We start from the raw sequence: 14933 nt of genomic DNA on the forward strand, positions 1-14933 counted from the left end.
GATGAGTTCAAAAACTGTTTTGAGCAATGGAAAAACATCACAATAGGTGTATTGTACCTAATGGAGAGTACTTTGAAGGTGACTGATGCAAAATTTTTTATTAATAAATTCCGGTAGTTTTTTGGGCACCCCCTCATATATAGAAAATATATCTGCAAGTGTCCATTAGTAGACATGGATAAAGAAGATAGGGTACATACATACATACAGCGGAATATTACTCAGCCATAAGAAAGGGAAATCTTGCCATTTGTGACAACATGGATGGACCTAGAGGGTATTATGCTGAGTGAAATAAGTAGACAGAGAAACACAAATACCATATGATTTCACTTACATGTGGAATCTTAGTATCAAAACAAATGGACCAAAAAAAAGAAAGGAAGAAAGAAAGGAAGAAAGAAAGAAAGAAAGAAAGAAAGAAAGAAAGAAAGAAAGAAAGAAAGAAAGAAAGAAAGAAAGGAAGAAAGGAAGAAAGAAAAGAAAGAAAGAAAGAAAAGAAACAAACTTACAGATACAGAGAACCAATCGATGGGAGGGCTATTACTGGGGGGTAAGTAAAAATGTTGACAGGGATTAAGAAGTACAAATTACCAGCTTTAAGAATAGTCAGGGATGTAAAGTACAGCATAAGGAATAAAGTCAATGATATTGTAATAACCATGTATGGTGTCAGATGGCTGTTAGACTTATTGGGGTGATCACTTCATAAGGTATATAATTTTCTAATCAGTAATGTTGTTCACCTGAAATTAATATAAATATTACATATCAATTTAACTGAAAAACAAATTTTAAAAAAAGACAAGCAATATTTTTTATAGTCCTTGGGCAAGTTTATTTCTAGTTTACCCAGACAAAAAGGCTTTTGGGGACTCAACTTTTTACAGGGTGGTGCCTCTTCACCTCAGATGGGTTTTAGACTTATCTCCTACCCCTTATGTCCACTGTGAAGAACATAAAAAGCAAATCACAATTCCATTTGTCTTAAAAGTTTCCTCAAGATGTAAGCTAGCCTCAATGTTCTGCCTATTTCTCTAGGTTTTAACATTTGATTATTCCTTACTTTCTTACATGATATTCAACCTCCCAGTATCCCCATCTATAAATGAGGACATAATAAAATTGCAGAAAACTATTTTGAGAATAAAGTTAGTATTTCTAAGATCATATTACATACCACATAAGTACCTGTTATTATTTCTAGTGCACTGGTGAGGAGTAAAAAATAATTTTAAATTATGTGAATACAGCCTCATTTATTTAACAATTTCACTAAGGTTAAATATTCAAGTTTTTAAAACTACTCTTTTATTTTTTAAGTTAATTTTTATTGTATTTTTTCCATTATCATTCAGTCCCCATATACCCACCCCTTCCCCCAACAACCATCAATCACACTGTGTCCGTGTCCACTATTCCTTTTGGTTTTTGTTCAATCCCTCCACCCCCTACCCTGCCCCACCATTGCTTTCATCCTGCATAATGTTCTCCAGGTCCATCCATACTGTTGCAAAGGGTAAAACTTTCTTCTTTTTTACAGCAAAGTAATATTCCATTGTGTAAATGTCCCATAGTTGTTTTATCCACTCCTCTACTAATGGACACTTGGGCTGCTTCTATATCTTGGCAATTGTAAATAATGCTGCAATGAACAGAGGGGTGCTTTTGCTCTTTAGAACTAGTGCTTTGTGTTCCTTCAGATATATTCCCAGAAGTGGGGTCCCTGGGTCAAAAAGCAGCTCCATTTTAAATTCTTTGAAGTGCCTCCATACTGCTTTCCACAGTGGCTGCACCAGTCTGCATTCCGACCAACAGTGCACTGGGGTTCCCCTTTCTCTACATTTTCACCAACACTTGTTGTTTGTTGATTTATTGATGATAGCCATTCTGACAGGTGTGAGATATCTCATGGTGGTTTTAATTTGCATTTCTCTGATCATCAGTGACACTAAGCATCTTTTCACATGCCTATTGACTATCTGTATGCCCTCTTTGGAGAAGTGTATATTCTGATCCTGTGCCCATTTTTTAATTGGATTGTTTGTAAGAACTACTTTTAAAGCATGTTTTGAAAATAAAAATCCAAGAACTCAAAATTTTTTATATCATTTACAATACAAAAAGTACATCTTTTTTAAAAAAATATCATCACTTGAGGATATGTTTAATGATTTTTAAAGAGAGAGGAAAGGGGGATGGAGAGAGAGAGACAGAGAGCTCCGGCCAGGGATCAAACCCGAAACCTAGGTGTGTACCCTGACCAGGAATTGAACCCAGAAACTTTGGGTGTATGGAATAATGATGCTCCAACCAACTGAGCCACTGGCCAGGACTAGATCTTTTTATTATGGTGTAGGGGATAGATCTTTTAAATGAGTATTTGCAATATCAAGCAATGGCAAAAGCCTTTTGTACTAACTAGTAAGTACTAAATACATTTCTGAATTTCATGAAACAAAATCAACAGTAAAGATAAGTACCAAAGGGAAAACTGGTTTTACTGTACAGCTAATGAATTAGCAGTATTTTCAGAAAACCAATTAGTTCAATGCTAACTATCTGTAAGATAATTTTCAAATGTCCATGAAAATATAGTGACATGGTGGTGGCAATCTTGTCAATTTGTTTTGGCTGGTAATAAGGAAATATGAATTTTTTCAATTGAGCAAAATGAATGTAGAATGCAAATAGGTAGGACAGTCAATTCTAACAAAACATTTTCTTTGGGATGCTATCTTAGATTCTGAAAACTGACCTAAAGAGGAAAACCCTATCAGTTTTAAATTCACTAATTTAGAACCTGGCAGTGAAGGTCACCTTTTTATTACATAGAAACAAAAATTATTTACCATTTCAATTTTATCTTGTGATCAAAAGCAAATTGGGCTCTGACTGAAACAGAATACCCTAGTATTATAAGTAATTTTTTCCTTATTAAATAGCAGAAAATACCTATTTAACCTCATTAGTTTTCTGTATCTATTCTTTAAAACCAACAAAAGAACATATTTTGTGGGTATTTGTGACCTCAAATTAACATTTTCCACCAATTCAGGTTTGAACTTTCCAAAGAGTGAAGATAGGGTACCAATATTTTACTTGACAAATTATTTTTAAAAATCAAAATTATTAATTTAAAAATATACACAAATACTGAAAAGCAAGAACATAGCACCTCACCAGAATAGCTGACATATGTCCTATTTGGCCAAAGCCCCTACTTTGGAATTTCTTTTTAGAGCATTAACAAAACTAACGGCCATTTAAATCTTCATAGACTCCTGACTTTTTAAAAATTTGCTCTTCCTTCCATGTTTATACTTCCAGGAAACAAGAAAAAAAACTGAGAAATGTTCTAAACACCTATCTATTCAAAGGTATTTAAAGATTCTTATTTATTTTGAAAACTTTCTACACTAATGAAATATATTTAACTTATTTAAACATACTAAACTATTTCATGAGTATTTCAATGTATCATTTTATTTTTTGCTTATTGAATTAAATTTATTTTAACTGGAGGAAAGCCAAGAAAATTTCTACAGCCTATTACTATCTGTAATAGTGTAATCAGTTTAGCATTTTAAAAAACAAGCAAGCAAACAAAGTATACTCATTAATCACTCTGGGTGATAATTTTATTAAATTCGACTCAGTTTTCAACAAATTATAATTTGCATAACTTTAAAATATATCATACAGTTTCACAATTAAAGAAGGATAATAGGAAGAGAGATGAGAGAAGAAGGTAAAGCAGTGTTCTGATGATTAACTTCCCCAAGAATCTTCTCCTGTTCTGGCTGTCTGCTGCCACTAGCTACAGACTTATTAGAGCAAAATGAACATCTGTGAAAGGAGTTAGAGAGCAAGCTGAAACGCAGACATAGACAGGAAAACATGGTGACAAACATCATCATAATACCTGCCTGCTTTTCTAGAGCAGTTCTGATGCCTGACCAAAGAGATAAAAAAACGAACTAAAAATCAAAACAGTACCACCGACATTATTTTCAATACTAATCACCGATATGTCAAACTTTATTTGAAAGATGGTGCCTATATTTAATAAGCATCTACTATTAAAATGAGATACAGAAATGGTTAAATCATTCTTATAAACAATCATTTGTGTATGAAAAGGATAAAAATAGAGGGACATAGGAAGGGATGATGACTCATTACCTTTTTCAATTATTTTTGTAGCTAATTAAAAAAATGATTCTCTGTGCTAATCTATTTTTTATTAACTCTAATGTTCACTTTAGAATTTTCATAAACATCACAAAAAGCATCAAAAGCAATTTTTCAGTAAAATTTTAAATATATTTATAAATATATTATAAATTTAAATTGCCAGCAGTCAGTATATCTGTAATAAAACACAGGACTCTAAAATTATTATAAACTTCAATAATTATTTTTTAACTGAGATGAAAAGTATTATTAAGTATAGAGCTGTGATTTCATTTATTTAAAAAGTCTTGTTTATGCTTTATCAGACATGAGGACTTTTCTGTCATATTGGCAAATAATTACATTTCCATGTCTAAAAACAACTCTAAACCAGCTCATCTGTTAAATCAATACAAGGAAGCATTTCTGTATTATACTGGCTTTAGTGCAATTTTTTTAAAAGCTGAGTACAGTTCAGAATTCATTTCTGAAACACAGCTGTCTCTGGAATTATTTGAAGTATCTGAACTGAATGTTGGGAAAATTAGCATACCATCAGATTTTTTTTTCATTATTTATTTATTGTTTTCCATCAGATTTTTGACCTAAACATTTCTTAAATCTGTTCTTAAAATTGTGAAAAACACCATCCACTCTGCCTTTACTGAAAATGCTAAAACACTAGGGTATATAGAAATGCTAAAACACTTGTCATATAGAAAACATTTTTTAAATATAAGAAACAAAAGGAAAAAAACTCCACAAGTAAAATGTAATGAAATAACCCAAATAAGTAAAATCACCACAAACAGAAGATTAATCTCTCCAATTCTGAAGCACAGATGATGAAAATAAATGAAACTGTTTTCTAAAAAGAAAAGTATATATATTTAAAGTATAAGAAAAATGTATTTAATTTCTCAGGGGACTAATTTTATAGTTGTTATTACTAATTCCTAAATTTACAATTACTATTGTCCTGGCCAGGTGGCTCAGTTGGTTGGAGTGTCATCACGTAACTCAAAGGTTGCTGGCTGGATTCTGCTCAGGGCACATGCCTACCTAGTTGGAGGTTCCATCCTGGTCCAGGTGCATATGAACCTGAATTCAGGCATATATAGGATATATAGGAGGCAACCAATCCATGCTTTTCTTCTCACATCCATGTTTCTCTCTCTCCTGTCCTGTCTCCCTTTCTCTCGCTATAAAAGCAATGAAAAAAAATGTCCTAGACCCTGGCTGGTGTGGCTCAGTGGATTGAGCGTCGGCCTGCGAACCAAGTGTTGCTGGTTCGATTCCCAGTCAGGGCACATGACTAGGTTGCACGTCAGGTCCCCAGTTGGGGGCGCGAGTGAGAGGCAACCACACAGTGATGTTTCCCTCTCTTTCTCCTTTCTCCTCTCTCTAAAAATAAATAAGTAAACAAAGAAATAAATAAATAATTTGAAAAAAAAATGTCCTCAGGTGAGTATAAAAATAAAATAAAAAATTAAGAGAGAAAGACTGAGACGGGGTTATAAAATAAAACTCAAAATGAATTGTTGTAAGAAAAACACCTAAAACCAATGACCCAGAAAAGATTAAAGTGATAAGTCTAAGTACAGCAGCTCTATGCATTTGTTATATTACAATTATAAACAAAAAAGGGGGGACTGGCAATATCAATGTTTGACAAAGTTATATTCAAGGCAAAAAGAATATCAAAGAAAACTGAAAACAATTCTACCAGAAAAACTATGAAAATTTATCAGAAAAAGTATGAATTCTGTAAAACTGCTAGAAAGAAAATAAATCCAATAAAAACAATGACTTACAAAAATGCATACAGTAACTAGAAAGTACGAGGGAAAAATGCCATTCACAACAGCAAGAAACACCATAAATATGAAAATTTATATTGCAAAAGGTATAATATTTTCCTGAGGACCTGAATAAGAAACAATCCTTACTACTGTCAAAATGCCAGGTCCTCTTAATTAATTTCATGCACCTTTTTTTTTTGGATAAAAATGATTCTAAAGTTCTAGAAAATAACTATGAAAACAGAAAAGAAATAACTGAAAAATAAAAGCAATGAAAATTATAAAATGCAATGAAAAGTTAGAGTAATAAAAAACAGGATAGTATTGAACTTACAAATAGGAGTGGAAAAACATCACTGAAACAGAAAACAAAACCCATGCTTACATGGAAATTCAGTTTATGACAATTGAGGCATTCTGAACCTATGAATAAAAGACAGTTTGTAGTAAACAGCTTTGGGAAACTCTCTAGCCTTTTGAAAAAAATAGACCTAGAGCTCTCCTTCACCTTTTGGAAAAAAATTGTTCCTGATAGTATAAGCAGAGTACAAAGATAGAAGACAAACTGAGGAAAAATTTTAAAACATATGAAAAGTCATTATTCTCAAAGTGCATATGGCATCTAAAACTCAATTAATATAGAAGACAAATAACCTATGCAAACCATGTGTATAGGCGATTAACAATATAAAAATGGTCAAACCCTAAAATCACATCATCAAGTATTTACTGAACTTCTGCTATTTTGTGGGGGGGGGGGGGGAGATTTAAAAGTCAATCTTTCCACAGGAATGAACTCTGATATAAAGTCAGCAGCTTTTACAAAGGAGTGAGAAATTCCAACCTTTCAAAGAGTTTTAATTTATGGTTCCAACAATTAATCATTGTGTTAAATATTAACATTATATTTTTTCTTTGTTACGACTTATTGATATCAGAATTGTAGGATTTAAAAATATTCTAATCAATTCATTATATGAACTAAAATCAAAAGTAAGCTCTACCCTCAAGTCAATTAAGTGAAACTGTGCTATCACAAGCCCAGTGTACTCACTGAAGGCAGAGAAGGGATAAACATTTTTGTTTCCCCTGCGAGCCCTGTCCATTCACTCACTTCCTGGACTATAACTGTCCCTTGAACATAATTTGACTAAATATTCAAGTGACTCCTCCAGGAGAGGCAAATGCTTGCATAGTTCTGTTATATTATCTTCTATTTGTGTTACTGACATTTTGGAAATCATTTTATGGAAGAAATGCAAATATAAACTACAATGAGATACCACCCCCTCCCACCCATTCAGGATAGATGCTATAACAAAACAAAACTTGTTGGCAAGGATGTGGAGAAACTGGAACCCTTGAGCACTATTAGTAGGAGTTGTAAAATTATTAGGTGAAGCTTAATAAGAGGACTCAAAAAGAGTATTATTACAATAATTTCTATTAGCCAGGAAAAAAGGGGTACTATGCTGTACCTGAAAGCTTATTATTAAAATATATCTCTCTAATGATTCATACACATAATGGTAAAAATATTGAATTTGAAATACAAAACCATTTTAACTGCTGAAATTAAGAAACTGACATAATTATTGGCCACATAATTACTCTACATATCTAAGTTTATGAAGGAGCAAATAAACAGATCAACTATTCATCTACCTGGTCAAAAATTACTACTCTTCATCCCAATGTCATTTTTGCAGAACTAGAAAAACCCATTCTAAAATGTACATGGAATTTTCAAGGACCCTAAATAGCCAAAACAATCTTGAAAAAGAATAAACTTATTACAAAGCTACAGCATCAAAACAGTGTGACAGCGGCATAAAGACATACAGACCAGCAGACTAGAGCGCCCAGAAATAATGGTTAAATAATTTTTGACAAGGGTGCTAAGACCATTCAAAGGGACAAAGGACAGTCTTTGCAACAAATAATTGAAAACTGGATAGCCATAAGCAAAAGAACAAAGTTGTACCCTTACCTAACACCACATACAAAAAATTAACTCAAAATGGATCAGACTTAAATGTAAGACCTAAAACTATAAAACTCTTAGAAAAAAACATACAGCAAAAGCTTCATGACATTAAAATTAGCAATAATTTCTTGGGTATGATACCAAAGGCATAGGCAACAAAAGAATAAGTGAAATATTGGACTTCATGAAAATTTTAAAATTTTGTGCATCAAGACATTCAACACAGTAAAAAGGGAACTTACAGAACAGGAAATAATATTTGCATATCATAAATCTGGTAAGGGATTAATATCTAGAAAACATATAGAACTCCTAAAACTCAACACCACCAAAAAACAAACAACTGAATTAAAAAATGGACAAAAGACTTGAATACACATTTCTCCAAAGCAGATATACAAATGTCTAATAAACACCTGAAAAGATATCATCATTACTAATCATTCGGGAAATGCAAATAAAAACTACAATGAGATACTACCTACTCACATTAGGATGGCTACTATAACAAACAAATCAAAAATAGAAAAATAAAAAGTGTTGGCAAGGATGTGAAGAAATTGGAACCCTTGACCATTGTTAGAAGGAATATATAATTGTACAGCCACTACAGAAAACAGTATGGTAGTCCCTCAAAAAATTAAAAATAGTATTACCATATGATTCTACTTCTGGGTATATACCCAAAAGACTGAAAACAGGTCTCAAAGAAATACTTGTAGCTCACATTCACAGTAGCTTTATTCACGATAGCTCAAGTGTGGAAGCAACCCAAGTATCCAACAGATGAACAGATAAGTAAAATGTGGCATATACACAAAATGGAACATTATTTAGTCTTAAAAAGAAAATTGACATGTGACAACTGGATGAATCTTGAAGACATTATGCTAAGTTAAAAAAAACAGTAACAGAAAGACAAATACTGTATATTAAGTACCTAAAGTAGTCAAAATCAGAGACAGAAAATAGAATGGTAGTTGACAGGGGTTTCGGAAAGGAGGGGAATGGGAAGCTACTATTCACTGGGTATAGAGTTTCAGTTTTACAAAATGAAGAGTTCTGGAATTGGACAGTGGTGATGGTAGCACTTATGAATGTAACTTATACCACTAAACTGTATACTAAAAAATGGCTGAGATAGTAAATTTTATGTAATGTGTGTTTTACCACAGTAAAAAAAAAATTTTAAAAAAAACTTGGAGAGAAAAAAAAGCTACTATTACTCTCATTAGAAACTTTTAATTGCGACAATATGGATGAACCCTGAGAGCATTTTAAGTATAACAGATCTCACTTTTGTGTGGAATCTAAAGAAACCAGAAAAAAAAAACCAAGCTCATAGATACACTGATTGAAGGTGAAGGGTTTGGGATTGGGAAAAATGGGTAAAGGGATTAAAAAGGGAGGAATTTCTAGCTATAAAATAAATAAATCATGGGATGTAATGTATAGCACGGTGACTATAGTTAATAATATTGTACTACGTATTTGAAAGTTGCTAAGAGGGCAGATATGAAAAGTTCTCATTGTAAGAAAAAAACTCTGAAGCTACATATGGTGACAAATATTAACTAGACTTATTGTGATCCTTTCACAGTATATACAAATCCTGAATCATTATGTTGTACATTTGAAACTAATATAATGTTGTATGCCATTTATACCTCAATTTAAGAAAACAAAAAGAATATTTACTGATCTAGAAAATGTCCTTTGTGTAATGTTGGTGGGGACAGCAGACAGTACATGTAGTATATGCTAACTCTGTAAAATGTTTACATGTATATAAGAGGAAAATGAGAAAAAATATACAAAAAGATAATGACTGTTCTCTCGGGGTGATAAAAGAATGGACTTTTTATTTTATTCTTTACACACTTCTGAATTTTCTATTTTTTTGCAGTGAACCTGGGCCCAACACCAATTGTAATACTTCTTTTAAAGACCCCATTGCTAAGGAAAAAAAAACTTTGAGGATATAAAAATAAACTGTTTCAAGTTTTACACACTACTTTTGTTTTCAAAGCAAATTACTCAGTATGTTTTGAAACAGCCTTTTGAAAAAAGTACTTAAAAAATAAGCATTAGGCTAAGACCAGAATTATTAAACCTATATCAATCAGCCAGAACAATTGACATATAAAATATCATTTTGTTGATATTACCATATAGGCCCCCAAAATCAATGAATACTTTCCTAATCAAATTCTCATAAAAGTTAATATTAAAGTTCAATTATTTTACTATAACTTAAAAGAAAATTACTTTAACATTGTCAATGTGTCTTCCAATTTTTGAATGTGCACATTTGAAATTTTATTTAGCAACAAAACTATTACATCAACTTGTCTTTAACAACATCCATTGCAATTTAATCTAAACTATATTTGATACATCCTACTGCCCTAACAACATATAAAGATATTTCTTTTGGAAGAAGGGAACCAAGGAAGGAAATATGGGAAATGCTTTTAAGTTCTGTATTTATGAACTTCACAAGAAAAGTGTTCAAAAATTGTCTTGAGGGTTTTAACACATACCAGGCTCCAATTTGATAATTTTTACTGCAGCCAACTCTCCTGTATGTATATTTCTGGCCTAAAATGAAAATGAAAATAAAATGGTTTAAAAGTTTGTCAATTATATAAAAGTTAGTTGGTATTATGCTAATTTGTTGCTTATCAATTATGCTTTTAAAAAAGCTAAACACAAAATTTCAATAAAATGAGTAATTTATTGTTCCATTAAAGAAAAATATATAAAAGATACACATATGAAATCCCTTTAGTTCCACCACTTAAAAAGTTACTGTTTAAAATGTTGGTGTACCTCCTCCAAGACTTTTCTTTATACTTGAGTTAATATTTTTCTAAATTAAAAAGTACTCATGAGGAAACTAGACTTCAGGTAGTGAGCATGCAACAGAGTATACAGATATCAAATTAAAATGTTGTATACCTGAAATTTACATATTGTTATTAACCAATGTGAGACAGCATAGGGATCCCGGCCCAGGATCCCAAGGACACCAGACCAAAAAACCCCACGGAGCTGGCATTACCCCATGACCCCTCACTGGGATCCAAAGACTGCCTGATGGCCAGGAAAAAAAAAAACACAAGCCTACAACAAGAATGCAACCCACTCCTCCACTCCCTATGAAAAATGTCTTATCTCCCTTCTAAGCTCTTGCGTCTCACATTCTGACAAAGAAAATTCCCAAGCCCGCTTTTTTTCCCAAAAAGCCTGCCTATTCACGCAAGTCTGCTTTGCCTGCAGCTTATAAAAATAGCTAAGCAGAGCCAGTCCCTGGGCCAGTTCAAAGGACCTTCCTTTCCTCTGGGCTGCCTCTCTTGTGCTTGAGCATAAGCTTAATAAAGGCTGTCTGGAAACTTCTCTGGGGTTTTCTCTTGATTTTTCTCTTGGGGAACCCAAGAACCCCACTGCCAGTAACAAATGTTACTTCAATAAATTTAACTTAAAAATAAGGGCAAGGAAAAAATATTCATAGTTGTTATATATTTGATTAAAAAAATCATAGGTCATTTAAGGAAAAATTTTTTAAAATCATCTTTATCTTAGGACCCGGAGGAAAAAAGTTTAAAAAGTTAACGTTTAGTTCTGTTTCTTTTTCTGGCCTGTGTGTGCGTGCATGAGTGTGTGTGTTCATGAGAGTGTGCATGTGTTATAGAAGAGGATGATGCCATCACAATCTTCTACAACAGGGTCCCCAACCCGGAGGCCACGGACCTGTACCAGCCTGTGGCCTGTTAGGAACCAGGCCGCACATCAGGAGGTAAACTTGAATCATCCCCAAACCATTCTCTCTCCTACCCCCAGGTCCATGGAAAACACGTCTTCCATGAAACCAGTCCCTGGAGCCAAAAAGGTTGGGGACTGCGGTTCTACAACATGCTTTCCAATGCTGCCTAATTTTCCATTGATAGAACATATAATTTATATAATTAATCTGTTATTGGGGATATTTAGGATTTCAATACTATTTTGGAAGTATAGAGATAAATATATCTTAGAATTATATCTATCCACAGCTTTATTTCCTTCAGATAAATTCCTAGAAGAAAAACTATTTACCACTCAAAATTTTATAGACAGACTTACTATAATTAGTGCTGAAATAATTATCACTGCAAATATTTTAGCACAATTAGTTTATCAGTAAGGCAACCTACAAGAATAATGGTTAGGTCAAAAGGTATGTGAATTTAAAATGGATATACTGCTATAGTGCTCTAAAATAAATTATGTCAATTTATATTTTCACCAATCTTAGATATTGAATCTATATCTGTCAAGTTCCATTGTAGGTACAAATTTTTATTGTTTTTAAAGTTATGTATCTTCTTCATGCTATACATTAATTTTAAATGGCTATATAATAGTCCATAAATCATTCTCCTTTACTGCTAGACATTAAGGATATTACACAGTCTTTTCATTTTTTAAGCTTATTTCTTTCAAACAGATTCTAAAGTATGAAATTGCTAGGTCAAAGGGTATGAATATGAACATTTAAGGCTACTAACACACACTGCCTAAATATCTTAAAAGGGTTGTACCATTATACTGTCATCACTCATATGGGTGCTCATTTTCATTGTACCCATGGCACCTCATATCTGAAAATGCAACTTAATAATTTATGACATCTTTCACTTATTATATTAGTTTTGAATGTGACCTTTCATACTTGGCATAAAAAATAAGGAGTGCATGATAAAACAGGAAAGTATGATTACTAATTTGCGGGATTAAATAAGTCATTTTACCAGAGGAAATAGGAAAAGAGAGAAAGGAATAGAAAGAATGACAAAGAATGTGGGGAAGATAGCCTTACAAAGCATATTTTTAGAAATGACATACAGAGGGTGAGGAAAAAATAGAATGGAGGAGAGAACCAAAGAGGTATAGTCAAAAACAGGAAGAAGAAAAAAAAGGACTGTTCTACAACAGAAGTCTCAAATATTTTGTGATGCAAAATTCACATTTTCCTTATCTGTTGCGGGTAAGGAGGGGTCTCATGAAGAGAGAACAGACATTTCAATAACCCGCACCCAGAGTTACCCCTCCCCCAATCACTAACACAAACAGAGAAACTAGACTGGTCAGCCAAAATCTCACACCATTCTTACCGTCTCCTCTTTCTTGCCCTTGGACAAAAAAATTGTCTGTTAGCTTCGGGTCTAAAATCTTTCAGCATTTCAATCTCTTTTGGGTTATAGAAAGTTATGTACATACAGCTTTAGGATGTACACTGCTCAACACTTCACATGTCAGTGGGATTCAGGTACAGAAAACATGGCTAGAAGTTACAGAATAAGTAATAATCGACCTTATGGGAATTTTGTTCACTGGGCAATAAGATGTGAATTCTGTAACACTGATGGCAATTACGTTTGTAAACATTTATAGTCTGAAGGAACTTTCATATTCAGTACTTATTTAAAATCATAAAAACTTAGCTTAGTCAAGTTAAGTGACTGCCCAAGGCCATCTGCTGACAGAGGCAAGAGTCACAGAACCCAAGAACTGTATTCTGATGTCAAGGTTTTGCTGCTCTTTTCAACATATTAGAATTCTCTTTTCCTTTTTTAAATGCAATTGGTTCACGTGGACATGAACTGGCTGAGGACTTATTCATAAGTTACCATACTGCAGTCTGCAAATTCTGTTATTCCATCTCCTAAACATCTCTGGAATCCATCTCCTCTACTCCTCCATTGATAGTTTTAGTAGTTGTTTTTTTTTTTTTTTTTTTTTTTAATAAATGCAATGAGTACTAAAGAAAAGTATTAATTGAATAATATTTAACAGATCTCAGGGGTGACTTCTGTTGAATACGTTACCAAGTAATGTACTAATCATCTTTTACATTACACTAAGTTATTTTCTATGATGATTTCCAATGTAACAGAAAGTAAACTCTTACACATTTGAAGTCTTAAAGAAATAATTTCAGAGTTGAACATATCTACTTCTATCCCTAAATGTCAGTACCTTTCCTGGTTTTCTCTCTTTCCCCATTCCCCTAAAAGTGATAATTAAAAATTTTTTCATTGGAATTCTAAAAAAAAAAAAAAACAGAAAAACATCTATGGACATAGAGTGGACGTTTATAAATTGAGAAGAAAGATTTAAGTATAAGAGACATGATGGCCCAACAAAGTAACATATATTGTACATTCACAAATAGTGCCACTTGAACCATTCAAGGTTCTAAAATTCAGGTAAGTAATGCAATGATTAACTCATGTAACAGTGATAGTTGCTGACACATCTCCAACAACAAAATATCTTCATTTTATTCATTACTTGAATTTTTCAAGCAAAACAGGCATTAGGGCAATATACTCTGCCAGTCACTGGAAACCAAAAGAAAATATGAGTCTATACTTTGCAATTATAGATTATCAGACAAGTATCAACAACTTGAAAAGATCCTATATGCTTCTCTGAGAGTTTGGAACAATTAATTCCAGTTTCAGTCAGATTAATCAGAAGCAAATGCCTTGATCTCTAGTTTCAAAAAACTGTCCTCATTCTGGTATATTCACCTTCCCCTGCCCTCCCTTCTGCCCCCTTAGCTCAGTGAATCTAGACTGTCCTTCAGAATGCAATTTAGGTGTCACCTCCTCCATGGAGTCTTGCCTAATATCTCAAGGTTAGAATTGTGTTCTCTTCTTAGTTCTGGGCATGATTCTTTGAAAGTTTGTGAGGTAGATGCTCTATAAATTTGTTGAATGGACAATTATAGGAATGTTATTACTCTTTTTACTCAAAAATAATATTAAAATCCTCTACAACTCAGAAGTGCTTGAAATGATACTGTTTTGAATACTAGTTTTATGTTAGTTGATTCATTTTCAATTTTTGTTACTAAACAAAGCATTTTGGAGGGAAATTTTGTAAAGAATTACTACAAAACATTGTTTTTAAAAATTCAA

The 14933-nt window shown here is 32.8% G+C and overlaps 1 protein-coding gene across 2 annotated transcripts in view; it reads right to left on the reverse strand.

Annotated features, from left to right (window-relative positions):
* MAP4K5 (mitogen-activated protein kinase kinase kinase kinase 5) overlaps window positions 1-14933 on the reverse strand; it is a 96388-nt gene that overhangs the window by 69006 nt on the left and 12449 nt on the right. For both annotated transcript variants that reach the window (XM_090270848.1, XM_090270847.1), the window contains exon 3: window positions 10509-10566. In XM_090270848.1, the coding sequence (XP_090126974.1) occupies window positions 10509-10566 (58 nt within the window). The remainder of the gene's footprint in view (window positions 1-10508; window positions 10567-14933) is intronic.

This window comes from Furipterus horrens, unplaced genomic scaffold (genome assembly GCF_987537825.1).
Source record: "Furipterus horrens unplaced genomic scaffold, mFurHor1.1.pri manual_scaffold_3, whole genome shotgun sequence".
NCBI classification, from domain to species: Eukaryota; Metazoa; Chordata; class Mammalia; order Chiroptera; family Furipteridae; genus Furipterus; species Furipterus horrens.